This window comes from Lepus europaeus, chromosome 11 (genome assembly GCF_033115175.1).
Source record: "Lepus europaeus isolate LE1 chromosome 11, mLepTim1.pri, whole genome shotgun sequence".
NCBI lineage: Eukaryota > Metazoa > Chordata > Mammalia > Lagomorpha > Leporidae > Lepus > Lepus europaeus.
Genome location: NC_084837.1, coordinates 59,006,411 through 59,021,943, shown reverse-complemented (window position 1 = coordinate 59,021,943; position 15,533 = coordinate 59,006,411). Strand labels below are relative to the sequence as shown.

General features: G+C 38.3%; 1 protein-coding gene across 9 annotated transcripts in view; it reads left to right on the top strand.

Annotated features, from left to right (window-relative positions):
* Positions 1 to 14,251, top strand: part of MEIS2 (Meis homeobox 2) — a 234,088-nt gene extending 219,837 nt beyond the window's left edge. For 3 of the 9 annotated variants that reach the window (XM_062205588.1, XM_062205590.1, XM_062205597.1), the window contains 3 exons: positions 8,610 to 8,668; positions 10,019 to 10,129; positions 12,815 to 14,251. In XM_062205588.1, coding sequence (XP_062061572.1) covers positions 8,610 to 8,668; positions 10,019 to 10,129; positions 12,815 to 13,101 — 457 coding nt within the window. In that variant the 3' untranslated portion in view covers positions 13,102 to 14,251. Of the gene's footprint in view, positions 1 to 8,609; positions 8,669 to 10,018; positions 10,130 to 10,458; positions 10,555 to 12,814 lie in introns of all 9 variants that reach the window. The other 6 variants (XM_062205593.1, XM_062205594.1, XM_062205595.1 and 3 more) reach the window with 3 other exon arrangements.
* Positions 14,252 to 15,533: the final 1,282 nt, after the last annotated feature.

Here is a 15,533-nt window from a genome sequence, read left to right as displayed (position 1 = left end):
GGGACTGGAACCAACACTCTGCCCTGGGATGTCAGCCTCACAAGCAGTGGTTTAAACCACTGGGCCACAAAGCCAGCCCCTAAATTTATCTTTTAATTCTATTTTCCCAAACTTTTTGAAGTACCCAAATACCTGTACATATGTATCATCTATACACACGTGACTGATGACTTCCACAGTATTTCTGGTGGCTGTAGTATGTCATGTCCCTCTTGGTTAGTAGGCTATCTCTGGCCTCACAGATTGCTCCATTGAAAACAGGATCATGTGTTTGAAACCAGACTAATTCTTAGCTAGACCATGCATATGCTTCTGTAGATTTTACTTCCTCATATGTTACTCAGGGAAGCCTGTCAGTATAAATCAGTACTAATGACACCAACATTATGACATCTTTGATACTGCATTTGCTAAAGTCTTTCTGGACATTTAACTCAGCACTCAGTGATTGATAATATAGATAGTAGATAAACCTTTTTGATGGATCTGTTTGCTTACAGATTTAAAAAAAAAAATCCAACTCTTTCTTCTCTTTGTAATGCCATTAGAGAGGAAACAGTTCAAATGTGGGCATCATAGGTTGGTGGCACCAAAAATAGAAACTCACTTAAGGTAAAATTTGCTGTCAGGAAAAATGGAGCATTCTTTCTGAACTCAGGAACGTGTGGTTCATACGAGCCTGCTTGTAGATGGTTGCTACAATAAGGCTTCTTTCATACAGGTGTGTTTATGCCCCAGGCTTGCTGGCCACAGTCCATTCCATTTACAGAAGCTGAATTAAACAATAACTACCGCATTGCAAAAAGTGCTGGGGGTGGGGGGAAGGGGAGGGGGAAAGGTGAGCGTCAAAGGAGATGCCTGAGAGCTTTGTTAGGGCCAAGAAAAACCCTGTTGCAGTTGTCAGAGCTTGTTGATGTTGCTGGGAACGGCACTTTTTTTTTTCTCCTAGATTTTGTGGTTCTGCCTTAGGAAAGAAAGTAAAATAGAACGGAAGAACAAAGTCCTGCTCTATAAATCAGCAGCTGCTCCTTGCCAGATCAAAGGAGTGACATTTTTGCTCCTGGACTACTTGTCCACTTGAGGGCTTGACAGGCAGCTAACAGCTGGCCTGCTAGACTGTATGGGAGAATCAGCCTACATCTTCTTCCGAGCAGATGACAAGCTAATCAGAGACATATCCGTAGCACAGGGCATGTGAGTGCACCTTGATCTCTTCAAACATATCTAACACATAATTGCTAAACAGCTTGGTGTGTTTTGGGCAAGTTAATGCTGAGGTTGTTTCCACTGAGTAGTAGGATAGAGAAATAATACTTCAATCAAAGGTGGTCATGAAAACTAAAAAGAAACTAGATTTGTTGGGATCCTCTACCTCTTAGAGTGAATTAGTAAATGGCTAGGAACATAATGGGAATTGGCTAAGAATGTATGTAAGTGATTATCAAGTGATTGGTTGATTTTCAAGGCCCAGTCTGAATATGGTGTTCTAGAAGATGAAGAGGTAATTGAAATTTGGTAATTTCAAAGATGGTTACTCCTGCTTTTTATGCTGATAGAGTTGGATAAAGCTGGAGATATAACTTCTCTGTCTGCAAAAAGTTGTTTTCAGAAGCACTGTAAGGTGTATAGGTATCCAGATCAAGAATTTTAATGTCTGTAGTAAAACTCTCAATTCAGTTTCTAGTTGATTTCCATCTGCAATAAATCATGTACAGGATGAAGTAATATAGTACAACTTATGTCTATTGACTTAGTATTTTATCTTTAAGAAGAAAGATCCTAGATATGAATAACTAAGGAAATTTCAGTGTTTTCTCCTCCCTTGCTTTCAAGTAGCTTTGAAAGATCACTCTTATACTGCATAATAAATAGCCACATATGAATAATCTGATGGCATTCTGTAAGAGTAACAGTGCTTCAAAATCACAACCTGCCAGGATGTTTTGTTTCATGCCATTGAGTGTGATTATACTCATAGAATAGTGTTTATTGTTGCTCCATATTATCAAGGAAATAAAAGATAATTCCCTATCTAAGGGGAAATTTCTCAAATATTGTATTTAAAAGTCTCTACTTCAGCCATAGAAACTTTTGTCAAATGAGGTGCCAAGTCTTCAAGGTCATTTTTAAAAATACTTTGTTAAAATATTTTTATTAAAAATTCAAATGGTACAGAATGATATGGAAAAAGATAAAGAAATCTAGCATCATCTTCCTATCCATTCCTGGGAGATAGCCTCTATTAACTATTTTCACAGAAAAACATTTTATTGACCCAACTTTTCCTTTAGGAAGTACAGATGGAGTAAAGTGAATTAAATTATTATAAATTGTTGTTGCCCAAGGCAAGTGATTAAAAGACTATTTAGAGCTGAGATACCTAAAGAGAACCGTATGTATTTTGCAGCTAGGAATCACAATTAAAACTTGTTCTTTGCAAGTTTCTATTTTTAGGCAGAGTACTAAAAATTAGAATGTGATCTAGAACAAGGTTTCTCAAACTTAAAAGTACATGTATGACTTTTTTCTTTAGAGTTTTATTTATTTGAAATGCAGAGTGATAGAGATCTTCCATCTGCTGGTTCATTCCTCAAATGGCTGCAACAGCCAGTTCTGGGCTAGGCTGAAGCCAGCAGCCCAGAACTCCATCCGGGTCTCCCAAATACTTGGGTCATCATCTACTACCTATCAGGCACATTAGCAGAAAGCTGGATAGCAAATGGTGGAACCAGGACTCAATACTGGCATTCTGATATTGGATGCAGGTGTCCCAAGGAGCGGCATTACCTGCTATGCCACAACATTCAGATTTGGTAACACAGGAATGGGTACAACTGTATTTCTGCATCTGTGATGAGCTCCAGGTGCTGTTGATGCTGTTGACCCATGGAACAAATTTAAGAATAGCATAGATCTAGAGAATTATTAGAGAATATGATTCCAGAATACCTCATTCTGCCACCTACCCCCAGCAGATACCTTGCTCCAGTGCCTAAAATCCCCACAATGGTGTTACATTTGTGTTAACCTGTGATTTCTAGAAAGACTGTACCACATGGACACATGCTACTTGAAGGGGTGCAACACATTTTTACCCTATTCATTGGATTTGCTTAATAGTCATCCACCTATTCTTAATTATTACCTATGAGGAGTGCATGTTGACTACAAGCTACAATTTAATGAGCCCTTACTATGTCTGGCATTGTGCCATGCATCTTACATTCACTCCCTTAAACCTCAAAGCAACCCAAACCCAAGTATGCCCCGGTTTGTAGACAGGAAACAAACTGAAGTTTGTGAAGATTTGGTAGACTTGCCTCCAGTCACATAGGAAGTACAAGGTAGCAATCATGAGACCTTGCTCTTCATCATGTTGCTCTATGTATAAGTCTGAAATATGGTACAGTAATTGAAAAGGGCATGGTCAAAAACCTATGTGAGCCCTTGTAACTTTAGGGAAGAATTAGATTAAAGGAAGAGTATTGAAAGAACACAGTAGATGGCCATCAAAGGTAAGCATCACCTACTTGATCATTTTGCCCAGGGCCTTTCATGTCAGCATGAATACTCCGCTACTCAAGGCATGTTCATAAAGCTACAAAATATTTGTGATTCCAGATTAATCTTATGTCTTCATATTACAAATTTATTAGTATGCGGTACATGTGTTTTTAGAGATATGGGTAAATTAATATTCTATCAAGTTATAAATTAGGCTGTAGCTCAGGGAAATTAATTATGATCTGTGGATGTGTCCTTAAGTAGTCTATGAATCTCATTCTTTTACCTGAATTTGTTCGCAGTTTTCTGTGAGAAGAGACCAGTGTTTACAACATGACTCAGTTATTTATGGGCCCGAGTACATGTTCAAAAGCATTAACCCTGCTTAATTCCCTAATTTAACCATTTTACTCTTAGCCATCACAACACAGAGCACTAAGACTTAAGACTTGCTTTTTTTTTTTTTTTTTTTTTTGTAAAGGAAGAAAAAAATGGAGAAATTTGATAACTGACTTGCCAGGGTTGAAACTTCATTGTTTGAAATGCCAACCAGTAGCAAGCTTTGTGAAGAAGTTCCCTGGCTAGTGACCCCCAAGGCTGGGAAAAAGAGAGAGGCAGAGCTTTTTCATTTAACAGATCCCCAGTCACCAAGTGACTGGCAGCGCCTTTTCCAAAGTGTTCTGATCCCTCCTCCACAGTTCAAACCAAACTGAAACCAAACCAACCCATGCAAAAAACTTCAATTCCAGCAATTCTTGATTCTTCCTCAGAGTGAGTGTTCAGGACTGGTGGCTTCCAGGTGACTCCACAGAGTCCTGTAGTTCTAACCAAAGGAATGCTGCCCAAAGGAGTTGGTTACCAGGTGGGGCATGAAGTTAGTGAACCAGAAAGAAGGGATTTATCAGCCTTTTAAAAGGGAGGGAGAGGGAAGGGAAGAAAGGAAATGAAACCAACCAGCAATCACAAATGACACCCAAGTCTACTTCTGTCAGTCTTAACTATGCTTTGGAATGAAGTCTTTGAAAAAGAAATCACGGTGGTCAGATTTCAGTTGTGGAAAAGTATGCAAAACTGAAAAGTATGGATTTTCTGTGGGCTCAAGAAGGTGTCATCTCTAGAAGCTATCACTCCATCAGTACAGTCAGATGCAATTTCAATGATACTTGCTATCTTGGATTTATTCTTTTTAATGTATTCTTTTTTCATCTCTGAGTTGACTCAGAAAAGCCTCATAATTCTTGGAAAGTCATTGCATTTATATCTATAATTAAGTTATTTTTAAGCTAACAGTTTCAGTATACAATTTTTAAGGATCACACATGCTAATGCATTTTCTGTTTAAGTAAAATTTAGAGGAAGTGAGTAGACTTAGTAGGTACTCTCCAGAGCTTTTGTGTGAGGCTGGATACTAACTTTGTGTTCAATACAATCAATGGAATTAGTGCACTTTAAGGTACTCATTCCCTAGGGAGTCACTAATGGAATTATCTGTGTAACCCTTTAAAACAAAGAAAAAAAAATTATTAGCCTCATTGTGACTAAGTGAGCTCTGGATTGACAGTAGGCCTACTGTCGCATTTTACATACAGGTTACTGAACAAAACTTAAGATGTTTTGAAGAACTATTTAATATTTAAGAAAACGTCATAACAGTTAAGTTGTTTACACCAATAGAGAAGTGTACTATATGTCTGCAACTTCAAAGTCATTCTAGGATGACATTAAAACTTAGGTTTTTCATCTGTATCTGATATTAAAAAATTCTCTAACAGTCTTTGGACTGGAAATAACTTGTGGGGGTTTTCATTTAAGTTGGGTGCAGCTTGCTGCATTTTGGTTAGTTGGATGTCTTCAGCAATTTTTCAAATGTTTTGGGTTTGGCAAAGTCCAAATGTTTTTTGCCAAGACCCTCTTTTCCCCTTATTTTTTAAACCCGTGTGAAATTCAAGGATAACTTAATCCATATGTGTCTGATTCATTTACACTTAACTCATCAAAATGTTATTTTGTAAGACCCATTTAATATCCAAGAAACCTTTTGAGCCTTTTTAAGACAAAATCTTTTGTCTTTGTACCAGCAAGTTGCATTTTTCCATATGAATGGAACTTAGACCTTGAAACTTTGAAGAATCTAAGTTGAAAATCAACTCCAAATTTTAAGTAGAATCAAAATTTGATATTCTGTTTACTATTTAAGTACTGAAACAAGGTCATTTTTAAAATATATATCAGAGGAAGTGGGAAAAAGTCATGAAATTTGGAGGAAAGATATATGGTAGTATCATCTTAAGTATATTAGACAAAAATTATTCCTGGATTAATATGTTTTAATCTGTATTTTAAATGGCTCCATTTTATGTAAACTGGTATATTTTTCTGAGGGTGGCCTGTGGTTCATCAGTTGGACAGGTGGTAATTTCATTTTTTAATGGCAAAATTTTCTTATAGTCAACTCTTTAATTGTTAATTTCAACAATAATATCTATGGTGTTAATAAGATATCCCAAGACCAGAGGAGTTGACAATTGGCAGGAGTTGCATGGTAAGAAATTTCTGAAAAATTGGGACCCATATGTTTTTAAAATTCTGTGAGATTTGAAAGAATGTAGTAGAATTATGAGTCTGGCAAGAAATAGCACTACGGATCAAAACATTGTTTGAGAACAAAAATCCAGAGAAGCTAAATGCAGCCCAAGTGAAAAAAGGAAAATCGCTATGACCCTTTGTGTAAGAATCTAGCAAAAATCTTCAGAAGCTTCTACTGATATTTGTTTAAGAGCAGTGGGCAAAGAAAGGCCATTGCCATAACTGTTAGTGAACATCCAGTCCATGCCATGGTAACTAGTTGAAAATGTAATACTGGAGTGGCATTTCCAAGTTCAGCGGTTCTATAAAGACCTGCTAGCACACAGAATGCTTTTTTAATGTTCTGTATTGTTGTGTATCCCCCATTGAACAACCTTTTGAGCGGACCCCGTTTTTACTAATGTAAACATTCTGACGAGTATCCAAAGAAATGACCTTTGAGTGAACCTCTAACCTTCCCCGTAATTATTTGTTTGAAGACAGTGTGGAGTTCTCCTGCTGAGAGCTAAGAACCATGATGCCTTGCAGCCCTGTGAGTAAGGGAGTGTTTGGGGGAACTGGAGAGAAAGACATAAATAAGGGAACAACCTCCAGATGTAAATAATAAAAGAATAAAAGAGTAAAATTAAAAAGGGAAAAACTAGCAATTCATTTTACCTAAAGAGTTGGCCTATAGGAAAACACACACACACACACACACAGGATTAGTAGCACATAAAAAAAAGAGGTAAAACCCCTGCCATGTGTGTCCTCCGTTAGAAACTTCAAGGAGCAGAGAAAAGGCTTGGCTAACTCCTGAGCATCTCTGTAGTTCTTAACCTAAGCTGATAAAATGAGTTCCTGGAGCTGGAATTACCAGGTCAGTGCTCCTTGGTCTCAGTAAAAGCGTGGGGAAAGAGTAGGTAATTAAGTTCTTTTTCTGATTTGAGGGATGTGTCTAGAAGTCTTTGTGATCTGGTCAGATATTCCTTGGCAACACTTCAGGTGACAGGTGGGAATAAATATGCAGTTTCAACTCTCCTTTTGTTTTCACCTCTGCACAGTAGCCTGTCACTTTCTTCCCCAATCCCGAGGGGGTGGTGTAACATTTTTGACAACTGAGCTATACTTTCTTAAGTAATAAGGGAGTTCGTTGTTTTGCAAACAAACACCATATGCAAAAAACTCCTTTGGCTTTCTCCTGGCTATTATTCCTCAGCCTAATTGTCTTCCCACCAGCGTGCTCACAGGAGGCCTGTGAGGGCTCCCTGTCCTCCTTGAAGGGCCTTCAACTTCATAGCAACGCAGGACTGCCAACACACAGAATTTTTCTGGCTAATTTCAAAGAATGAGTTTTCAGTTCTTGCCTGTGGCCCCACGTAGACTCATTAATCATTAAGTCCTCTGCACTTAAGATTTGAAACTGGAAATGTTGAACAATGGTTTTCAATGGGCATATTTTGTAGGGACAGTGAGTGGTATATTCCCTTCCTGCACGGCCAATGAATCCTGTGCATAAGTTCCAGTGCATGAAGGAATACACATCATTAAATGCACAGGGACAAGGGTAACTCGCAAATGGTAGAAAATTGTTTTCTTTTTATTAAATTTAGAGAAATAAAGGAGATTTCTTATCATCTTACTCTGTTTGTACATGAATATTTGATGGGCATTATTAAACATTAAAGTAACATGAAATAGGCACTTATTTTTGGATTTCCAACAAAATTAGATCCAGGCTTCTTAGACGAAATAACTGCTTCTCCCTTTACATTCCTTCGAGTCAGCCACCACCTGATTTGAAAACGTTTCTTGGGCTCTAATATCAACCATGTGTACCTGAGGCTCTGTCTTTCTAGTGGGTTGAAAGGTGGCTGGGTTTATGGTTGGCAGTTACCTTATCCGCTGCTCTGGGTGTCCCAGCTTAGGCTGGAAAGGCCGCCCCCAGCTGGCACTGACCTCTGAATGACCCCCAACTTTACAGGCTTAAACTGCAGGAGTTGCCGAAGAGCAGAAGTCTTTCTGGCCAGCACTTATTACTGCTGTGTTGGTGATAAAACTTCAGACAGCCTAATTGATGGCTTTGCTGACCTAACAATACCTTGTGAAAGCCGAGTGCCAGAGCCTGGTCTCCATTTATGACCAGCTGCAGGGGGAAGCCGAGTCTCCCTGTGATGGGGAATCGAGGGCAAGGGGAAAAGGCGTCCAGCCTGTGAACTTTAACCAGATCCCAGCTTGTTCAAGAAGCAGAAGCACAATCGCAAATTAATACAAGTTTCCTCAAGGAGAACTTGTTTCCCCGCTCAGAGTTTTGTTTTGATTTTTGTTAATGCAAGTTGACTTAGAGTTGGTTGTGCAATGACAATGGAGATGATCCAGTCTATTTTTTGCATACTGGAAGGGAAAATGGCCTTTAAATTAAAATAGTAATTTTCAGTAGACGCTCGGCTGTGTTGCATTCTCCACAGCATGTGTGTGCAAAGTTGTTCACGGAGCACAGATATTGAGTTTGATGACTGGACTTCTCTGTTCCATTCCAGGTTTATTAATGCCAGAAGAAGAATAGTACAGCCCATGATTGACCAGTCAAATCGAGCAGGCAAGTCCCAAGTAGCATCTACAGTCCCGTCTCACAGGGCACAAATCCTGGTCAAGTGATACATCACTTGAGTTCCATCACCTGGTAAATAAGTGCTTCCACCAGGCATTCTGGGAGAAGTTTCTTGTGAATGTCCTCAGAATTGCACTCTAGGAAGCAACTTCACTAATTGGTGCTAATTGGAGATTTCCCACCCTGACTCCACTGAAACTGCTTTTTATTTTCATTCTGAGTTGGTAATTGGGCACAAGTATTAGTGCCACAAGCAGTTTGTTTGACTGTGAGCTCTGGAATTACTCCTTGCTTGTCTGCACCCAATCATTAGCACACTCTCATTTTCTTGTTACCCATAACTCCTTGATGTGTGCTTTGCTCTCACTCCTGTAGCATCCACTGTTCAACTCATTGTATCCATTCATTTTGCTTCCACTATTCATGATATTCTAGTGAAGCCTGAGATGCTGCATCGCTAGCATTATTTTTTATTAAAAGATTATTATCTTTGTTTAAAAAGCTCCACATCCATTCCACTAAAATACATGTGGGTTTTTCTCACAATTTCTCCCACTTTCTCTAAAACAGTTACTGTACAGTAAGTACCATCAGAACCCTCCTAGTGGACTCTGAATTCTTACTTGAATTAGGCATTTCCTTGGCTGATGGAGGAGTTGTGGTCTTCTTGAATAAAGCTTATAGGAAAAGGCCATTTCTTATGGTGATGACTTGTCACCAGAGTTCTAAACTTGATGGAGATTTTAACTGTGGCCTCCATTGAAAGAATTTATGAAAATTAACTGTCCTTCTGCAGAATTTCCCCCAAAACTCTGAAATATCAGTCTATTACTGGAGGCCAGGGGATGTGCTGGAGGAGAAAATAAAATATTGTATTGCCCACATTTCCTCATTCAGGTGCAGGCAAAAAGGCAAATATTCAGTTGACTCTATTTCTATTTAATCTTAGGGAATTGTCCTCCCATTTCAAATGTGTGCGTACAATCTAAAAACCTTTTATTAAGCCGCCAGTAGTGGCAGAATCACAAAATTCCAGCTAAAGCATGCCTTGCAATATTTATACATGAGTACCCCCAACTTCCCCAACCACAGGACAACCCACCTGCTGACCTAGCGAATTACATTCTTCCTCCTCTGACTCAGCCTCTTGAATGTTTGTGAAAGCTCCTCACACGCCTAACCTCAGTGGAAACAGCACACATACAAACCACACCCCCATTTGTAAAGCGCCAACCACATTGTTGCTATAACGTTTCGGTGCTGCAGCGGGAACCATTGCTGATTGTTTGGTATATCTTTTCTTCTTTCTCCTCTGTGTCCTCGAATGACTACAATCAGGTTTTCTTCTTGATCCTTCAGTGAGCCAAGGAGCAGCATATAGTCCAGAGGGTCAGCCCATGGGGAGCTTTGTGTTGGATGGTCAGCAACATATGGGGATCCGGCCTGCAGGTAGGTGTGCTCCTCCCTCCTCTGGGCTTTCCTGCCAAGTGTCACCTTCTCCACCAGCCTTCTTCATCCACTCCACTCTCCCACTCTCAACGTGGGTTTAACATTTGCCTGCTGCCTGCTCTGCCTGCTTTCTTTATGTCGGGTGGGGGAAAAAAATCTTTGAAAAAGTAAAGATTTTACAACAGTACCATTTTACTCTGCCCCATACACATCCTTTTTCTTTTTTAAACCAAGGCAATAAGTGAAAAGGAATCTGAATTTCCTATATTTTTTCACCATCAATTATTGCTGATTTTCTGGCCTCTTCTTGGATTTTATCTCCTTTCTAGGACCTATGAGTGGAATGGGCATGAATATGGGCATGGATGGGCAATGGCACTACATGTAACCTTCATCATGTAAAGCAATCGCAAAGCAAGGGGGAAGTAAGTACAGTCGGGTGCGATCTGTCTTCACTATCACTTCAGAGACTTCATTTTAGTTTTTATAATTTGCCCCCATTTTATTTTTCCTTGCCCATAACTGCATGCCTTTCCAAACTAAGGACCTGTTTTTAATACATATCACCTATCTCTGAAGGCACAAATGACACTGATACGCACTTTTGAAAAGGCCAACTGACAAGCCTGCGTGGGTTTTAAGCAGGTGGGACTGCCTTTTAGCATATTTACTGTGGCCCCAGTGTGCACAAACACAGACATCAGGCAGATATTGGACATTTAAGGATAAAAATAACGTCTTGGGGGCACCAGTTGACTGAGAGAAATTAAGCAGGCTTCAATGAAGCGATAAAAAAAAAAGGAAAAGTAGAACTGTCCTTTGAGTGACATAAATCTGTCAGAATACGATTGATGCCCAAATTATCTTATATGCAAAGATGAAATGCTGCAGTTCATTATGCCTAGTCTAGATATATGACAGCAGTGACACCATTGATTCTTCACTAGGGAGTCGGTGTGTTTTGATTATTTTTTACATGTGCCTACTGACTTTCGACATGAGACAGAAAGACAGGAAAGTCAGTCAATAAATTTAAAGGGAAAGACATTTAGGAGCAACTGAATATGAAGGAATGGATTTTTCACTGAGGCTGAATGGCTGCAGTTGGATTAAGAAACCCATTAGACTTTAAAGCTTCAAGTGTTTTTGACATCTGAAAAAAATTCAGAGTCTGCCAGCAAGATATATCCTTTGCAGAAGACACCAGAGCATAAAAAAAATTCATATAACATTGAAACTTCCTTGTTTAATGAGGCTGAATATAACAACACATACCTTGATTAAATCATTCTCTATATGTAAATAGAGGCCAACATTTTATATGAGATCTCATGGGGTCACCATGGCACACCATTGATGAAGCCAATTTTCTTCCTTCCTTCCTTTGCTAATGCAGTCAAAAAATGTAGAAAGCAATGTTCCCTAAAACAGCTATAGAGAAAACATTTGCTCAGCTTGGATAATTCTTAATATAGGCCATATAATTTCTAGCCTATTTAATTACATAACATATTTTATGCTTCATGACCAATTACATTAATAGCTTAATACAGAAGAATATTATCCTCTCTTGATTTGATTATGCAGCCACACAATATGGTATATTTGGTACTTAATTATCATCATCCATTGAGCAGGCTGCTGTGGTAGAATAAACAGAGAGCTGGGACTATGCAGGCTGTGTTATTGTCTTTAGATGGTTTTGCCACTTCTGTTAATAATGGACTGCGGATCTACTTAACAAAATGACTGCAGCATATAAGCCCTTAGATTACCAGTTTACAGTGTCAAAAACATCTGTTCAGCTTTTCAACTGTGTGTACTAGAGGTTAAATAGAGGTGAATAAAGCTGTCCTTTTAGTTCTGTGGATGTGCAACAGTAAATATAACGTAACCTTAATTCAGTGAACAGGTAACTTGCTGGGGAAAGCAGAATCCTTCAGTGGCTGACTTCTCAACGCTTAACTCCCAGCTTCAGATTCTGTGTCTCTCAGTGCAGAGCTTCTTGGCATAGCACGTTTTACTCCTAATATCGAGGCCTTATTTGGGGGAGATTTTCAGAAATAAACTATTGGGCATGTCATATGACCTAACATTGACTTCTTACCTTTGACCTTTACGATCTCCTGGGTGTACTGCTGTAAGGAAGCCTCTGATTCAAAAAGGAGGCTTCATTTTAAATATACATAAAAGCCCATCCCTTCAAAATGAATATGCCATAATGTTTTGTATAATAAATTTTTCATGAAGAAATACAGATTTGATGAGGTGTCAATTTTATTCTGTTTTAGTATCTATAATTTTTGTCCATATCTTATAAATGCAACAAAGAAAAATAAATGATATATCAACAGTTAACTGATAAAACTCGACTCAGAATTTATATTCTTATTGCATTTATCAAAGAAATGTACTGAATACCATTTTGAAAAACAGTTCCACTTTATGACATTTAGTTGCATTAAATATTTAGTTCTGTTGTGTTGCATTATACTGCTGTGCGATGAAATTAAATGCAAACTACAATTTGAATGTCTGCAAACATTGGCAAGAATCTGCAGCTAAATTTAGATATAAGATTTGCAGTGTCTGTTGTTTTTTTTTTTTTTCTTTTCATCTTTGATGGGTAAAGTATAAAAATGTTTAGGAATTTGACCCGCTTTCTCTCTCCCTCTCTGTTTTCAGGTTTGCAGAGCATGCCAGGGGACTACGTTTCTCAGGGTGGTCCTATGGGAATGAGTATGGCACAGCCAAGTTACACTCCTCCCCAGATGACCCCACACCCTACTCAGCTAAGACATGGACCCCCAATGCATTCATATTTGCCAAGCCATCCCCACCACCCAGCCATGATGATGCACGGAGGACCCCCTGCCCACCCTGGAATGACTATGTCAGCACAGAGCCCCACAATGTTAAATTCTGTAGATCCCAATGTTGGCGGACAGGTCATGGACATTCACGCCCAATAGTATAAGGGAACTCAAGGGAAAAGGAAACACACGCAAAAACTATTTTAAGACTTTCTGAACTTTGACCAGATGTTGACACTTCATATGAAATTCCAGACAGCTGTGATTATTTTTTACTTTTGTCATTTTTCATCAAGCAACAGAGGACCAATGCGATAAGAACACAAATGTGAAATCATGGGCTCACTGAGACAATTCTGTCCATGTAAAGATCCTCTGGAAAAAGACTCCGAGAGTTATAACTACTGTAGTATAAACATAGGAACTAAGTTAAACTTGTACATTTCTGTTGATCACTCCGTTATGTTGCCTCAAATAGTTTTAGAAGAGAAAAAAAAAATATATCCTTGTTTTCCACACTATGTGTGCTGTTCCCAAAAGAATGACTGTGTTGGTTCATCAGTGAATTCACTATCCAGGAGAGACTGTGGTATATTTTAAACCTGTTGGGCCAATGAGAAAAGAACCACGCTGGAGACCCGGTATGAACGTTTGGCTGAACCTCATCACTCGAACTCCAGCTTCAAGAATGTGTTTTCATGCCCGGCCTTTGTTCCTCCATAAACGTGTCCTTTAGTTTCAAACAGATCTTTATAGTTTCTGCTTCATAAGCCAACTCTTATTATTATTTTGGGGGACTCTTCTTCAAAGAGCTTGCCAATGAAGATTTAAAGACAGACAGAGCAGGAGCTCCTTCCAGGAGTTCTGAGCCTGGGCTGTGGACAAAACAGTCTTAAGTTGGGCAGCTTTCCTCAACACAAAAAAGTTATTAATGGTTGTTGCACCAGAACTAGGACTTTATCAGAAACTCAAAGCTTGGGGGATAAAAAGGAACAAGAGAATACTGTAACAAACTTCGTACAGAGTTCGGTCTATTAATTGTTTCATGTTAGATATTCTATGTGTTTACCTCAATTGAAAAAAAAAAAAGAATGTTTTTGCTAGTATCAGATCTGCTGTGGAATTGGTATTGTATGTCCATGAATTCTTCTTTTCTCAGCACGTGTTCCTCACTAGAAGAAAATGCTGTTACCTTTAAGCTTTGTCAAATTTACATTAAAATACTTGTATGAGGACTGTGACGTTATGTTAAAAAAAAAAAGGTGTTAAGTCACAAAATGCGGTAATAAATATTTCATTTTTGATTTTTTGTTAGGCTTTTGTGTTTTCACTCTTAAGCAAGGTTTCCAATTATATTTGGTAGTAGTAAGGTTTTTGCCCCTTAGAAGTTTAATGTACTTGAAACTTATTAACAAATTTTAAGGTAATCATCTGTTGCTTCTCAGTGTATGGCCTACAAGTTCCACCCACAGAACCTTCTAAAGGTACGAAATTGTGTGTTGAGCCACGTTGGAAGATCACCTTCAACGTACCCAGATAGTCTTTCCTCTGTCAGAAGAAAGGGCATTTTTCAGTGCTAATTCTACATCATAAGCAATAACATCTGTGCTCAGAGGTTATTCATCTGCCTGTGTTTTTCCTGTCTTACTAAAATACTGTTGAATATGCAAATTAAAATTTGCATATAGCTGTCCGTAGATAAGCAAACAACTTCTATGGAGTTTGAAATCCTGTGTTTAAAAGATTACTTAATCATTAATATTGAATATAAATTAATTATGGTATCCTTATTTCAGACACATACTCCATGTGCAGGGACGCTACTGTGATGATTTCATGACTCAAACTGTTTTTTTAAAACGCAACAAAGCAGACAGTAAAATGCTATTTTCAAAACTTCAACATTCCTGGAAACTTTTGCTATTAGCTCGTTGATGTTGCACCAATGATACATGCTAAAGTCTGCAAAAAGTGGGTAGAAAGAGTGGGGAGTATTTGCACACCTTCTTAATTTTTCAAATATACTAATCCTTTATTTTTGTACCTCTTAAATACTGACTGCTGTATTTAGAAAGAACAATATTATAAACTTTAACAAGGTATTCGATGTCAACTTCATCGGGGAAATAGTTCATTAACTCTACAAAGTTAAAACTTGGAAGAAATCCATAGTGGATCTTACTTGGGGCTCTTCTCTGCACTTCAAACAGCACTAATGGAAGTTTTATAAAAATGAGCAAGGAAATAAACTTCTATTGTTTTGAATTACATTTATTTAAGGTAGAATTTTTATAAAGTATTCATCTGTTTAGTGTGCTGCTATTTAAACATAGAAATAACACTTCTGACATAAACTAATTCTGAAAGAGAAGTTCTTCACCACTTGAAAAAGAAACAGCTTCCCTCTAATTTTTTCTGCACTATTTTACTTGGAGTCCCTTTGCGAAATGTAAATATTTACATATTTTTATTCTAAATGCGTTAATGTAAACTCCAGCCACCTCCCCATTTATAAATTAACTCTCACATCGGCCGAATTTCTTTTTTGGAAAACTTTTTCTTCCTTTCCTCTTGGTAAAGTAAGTGCTTGA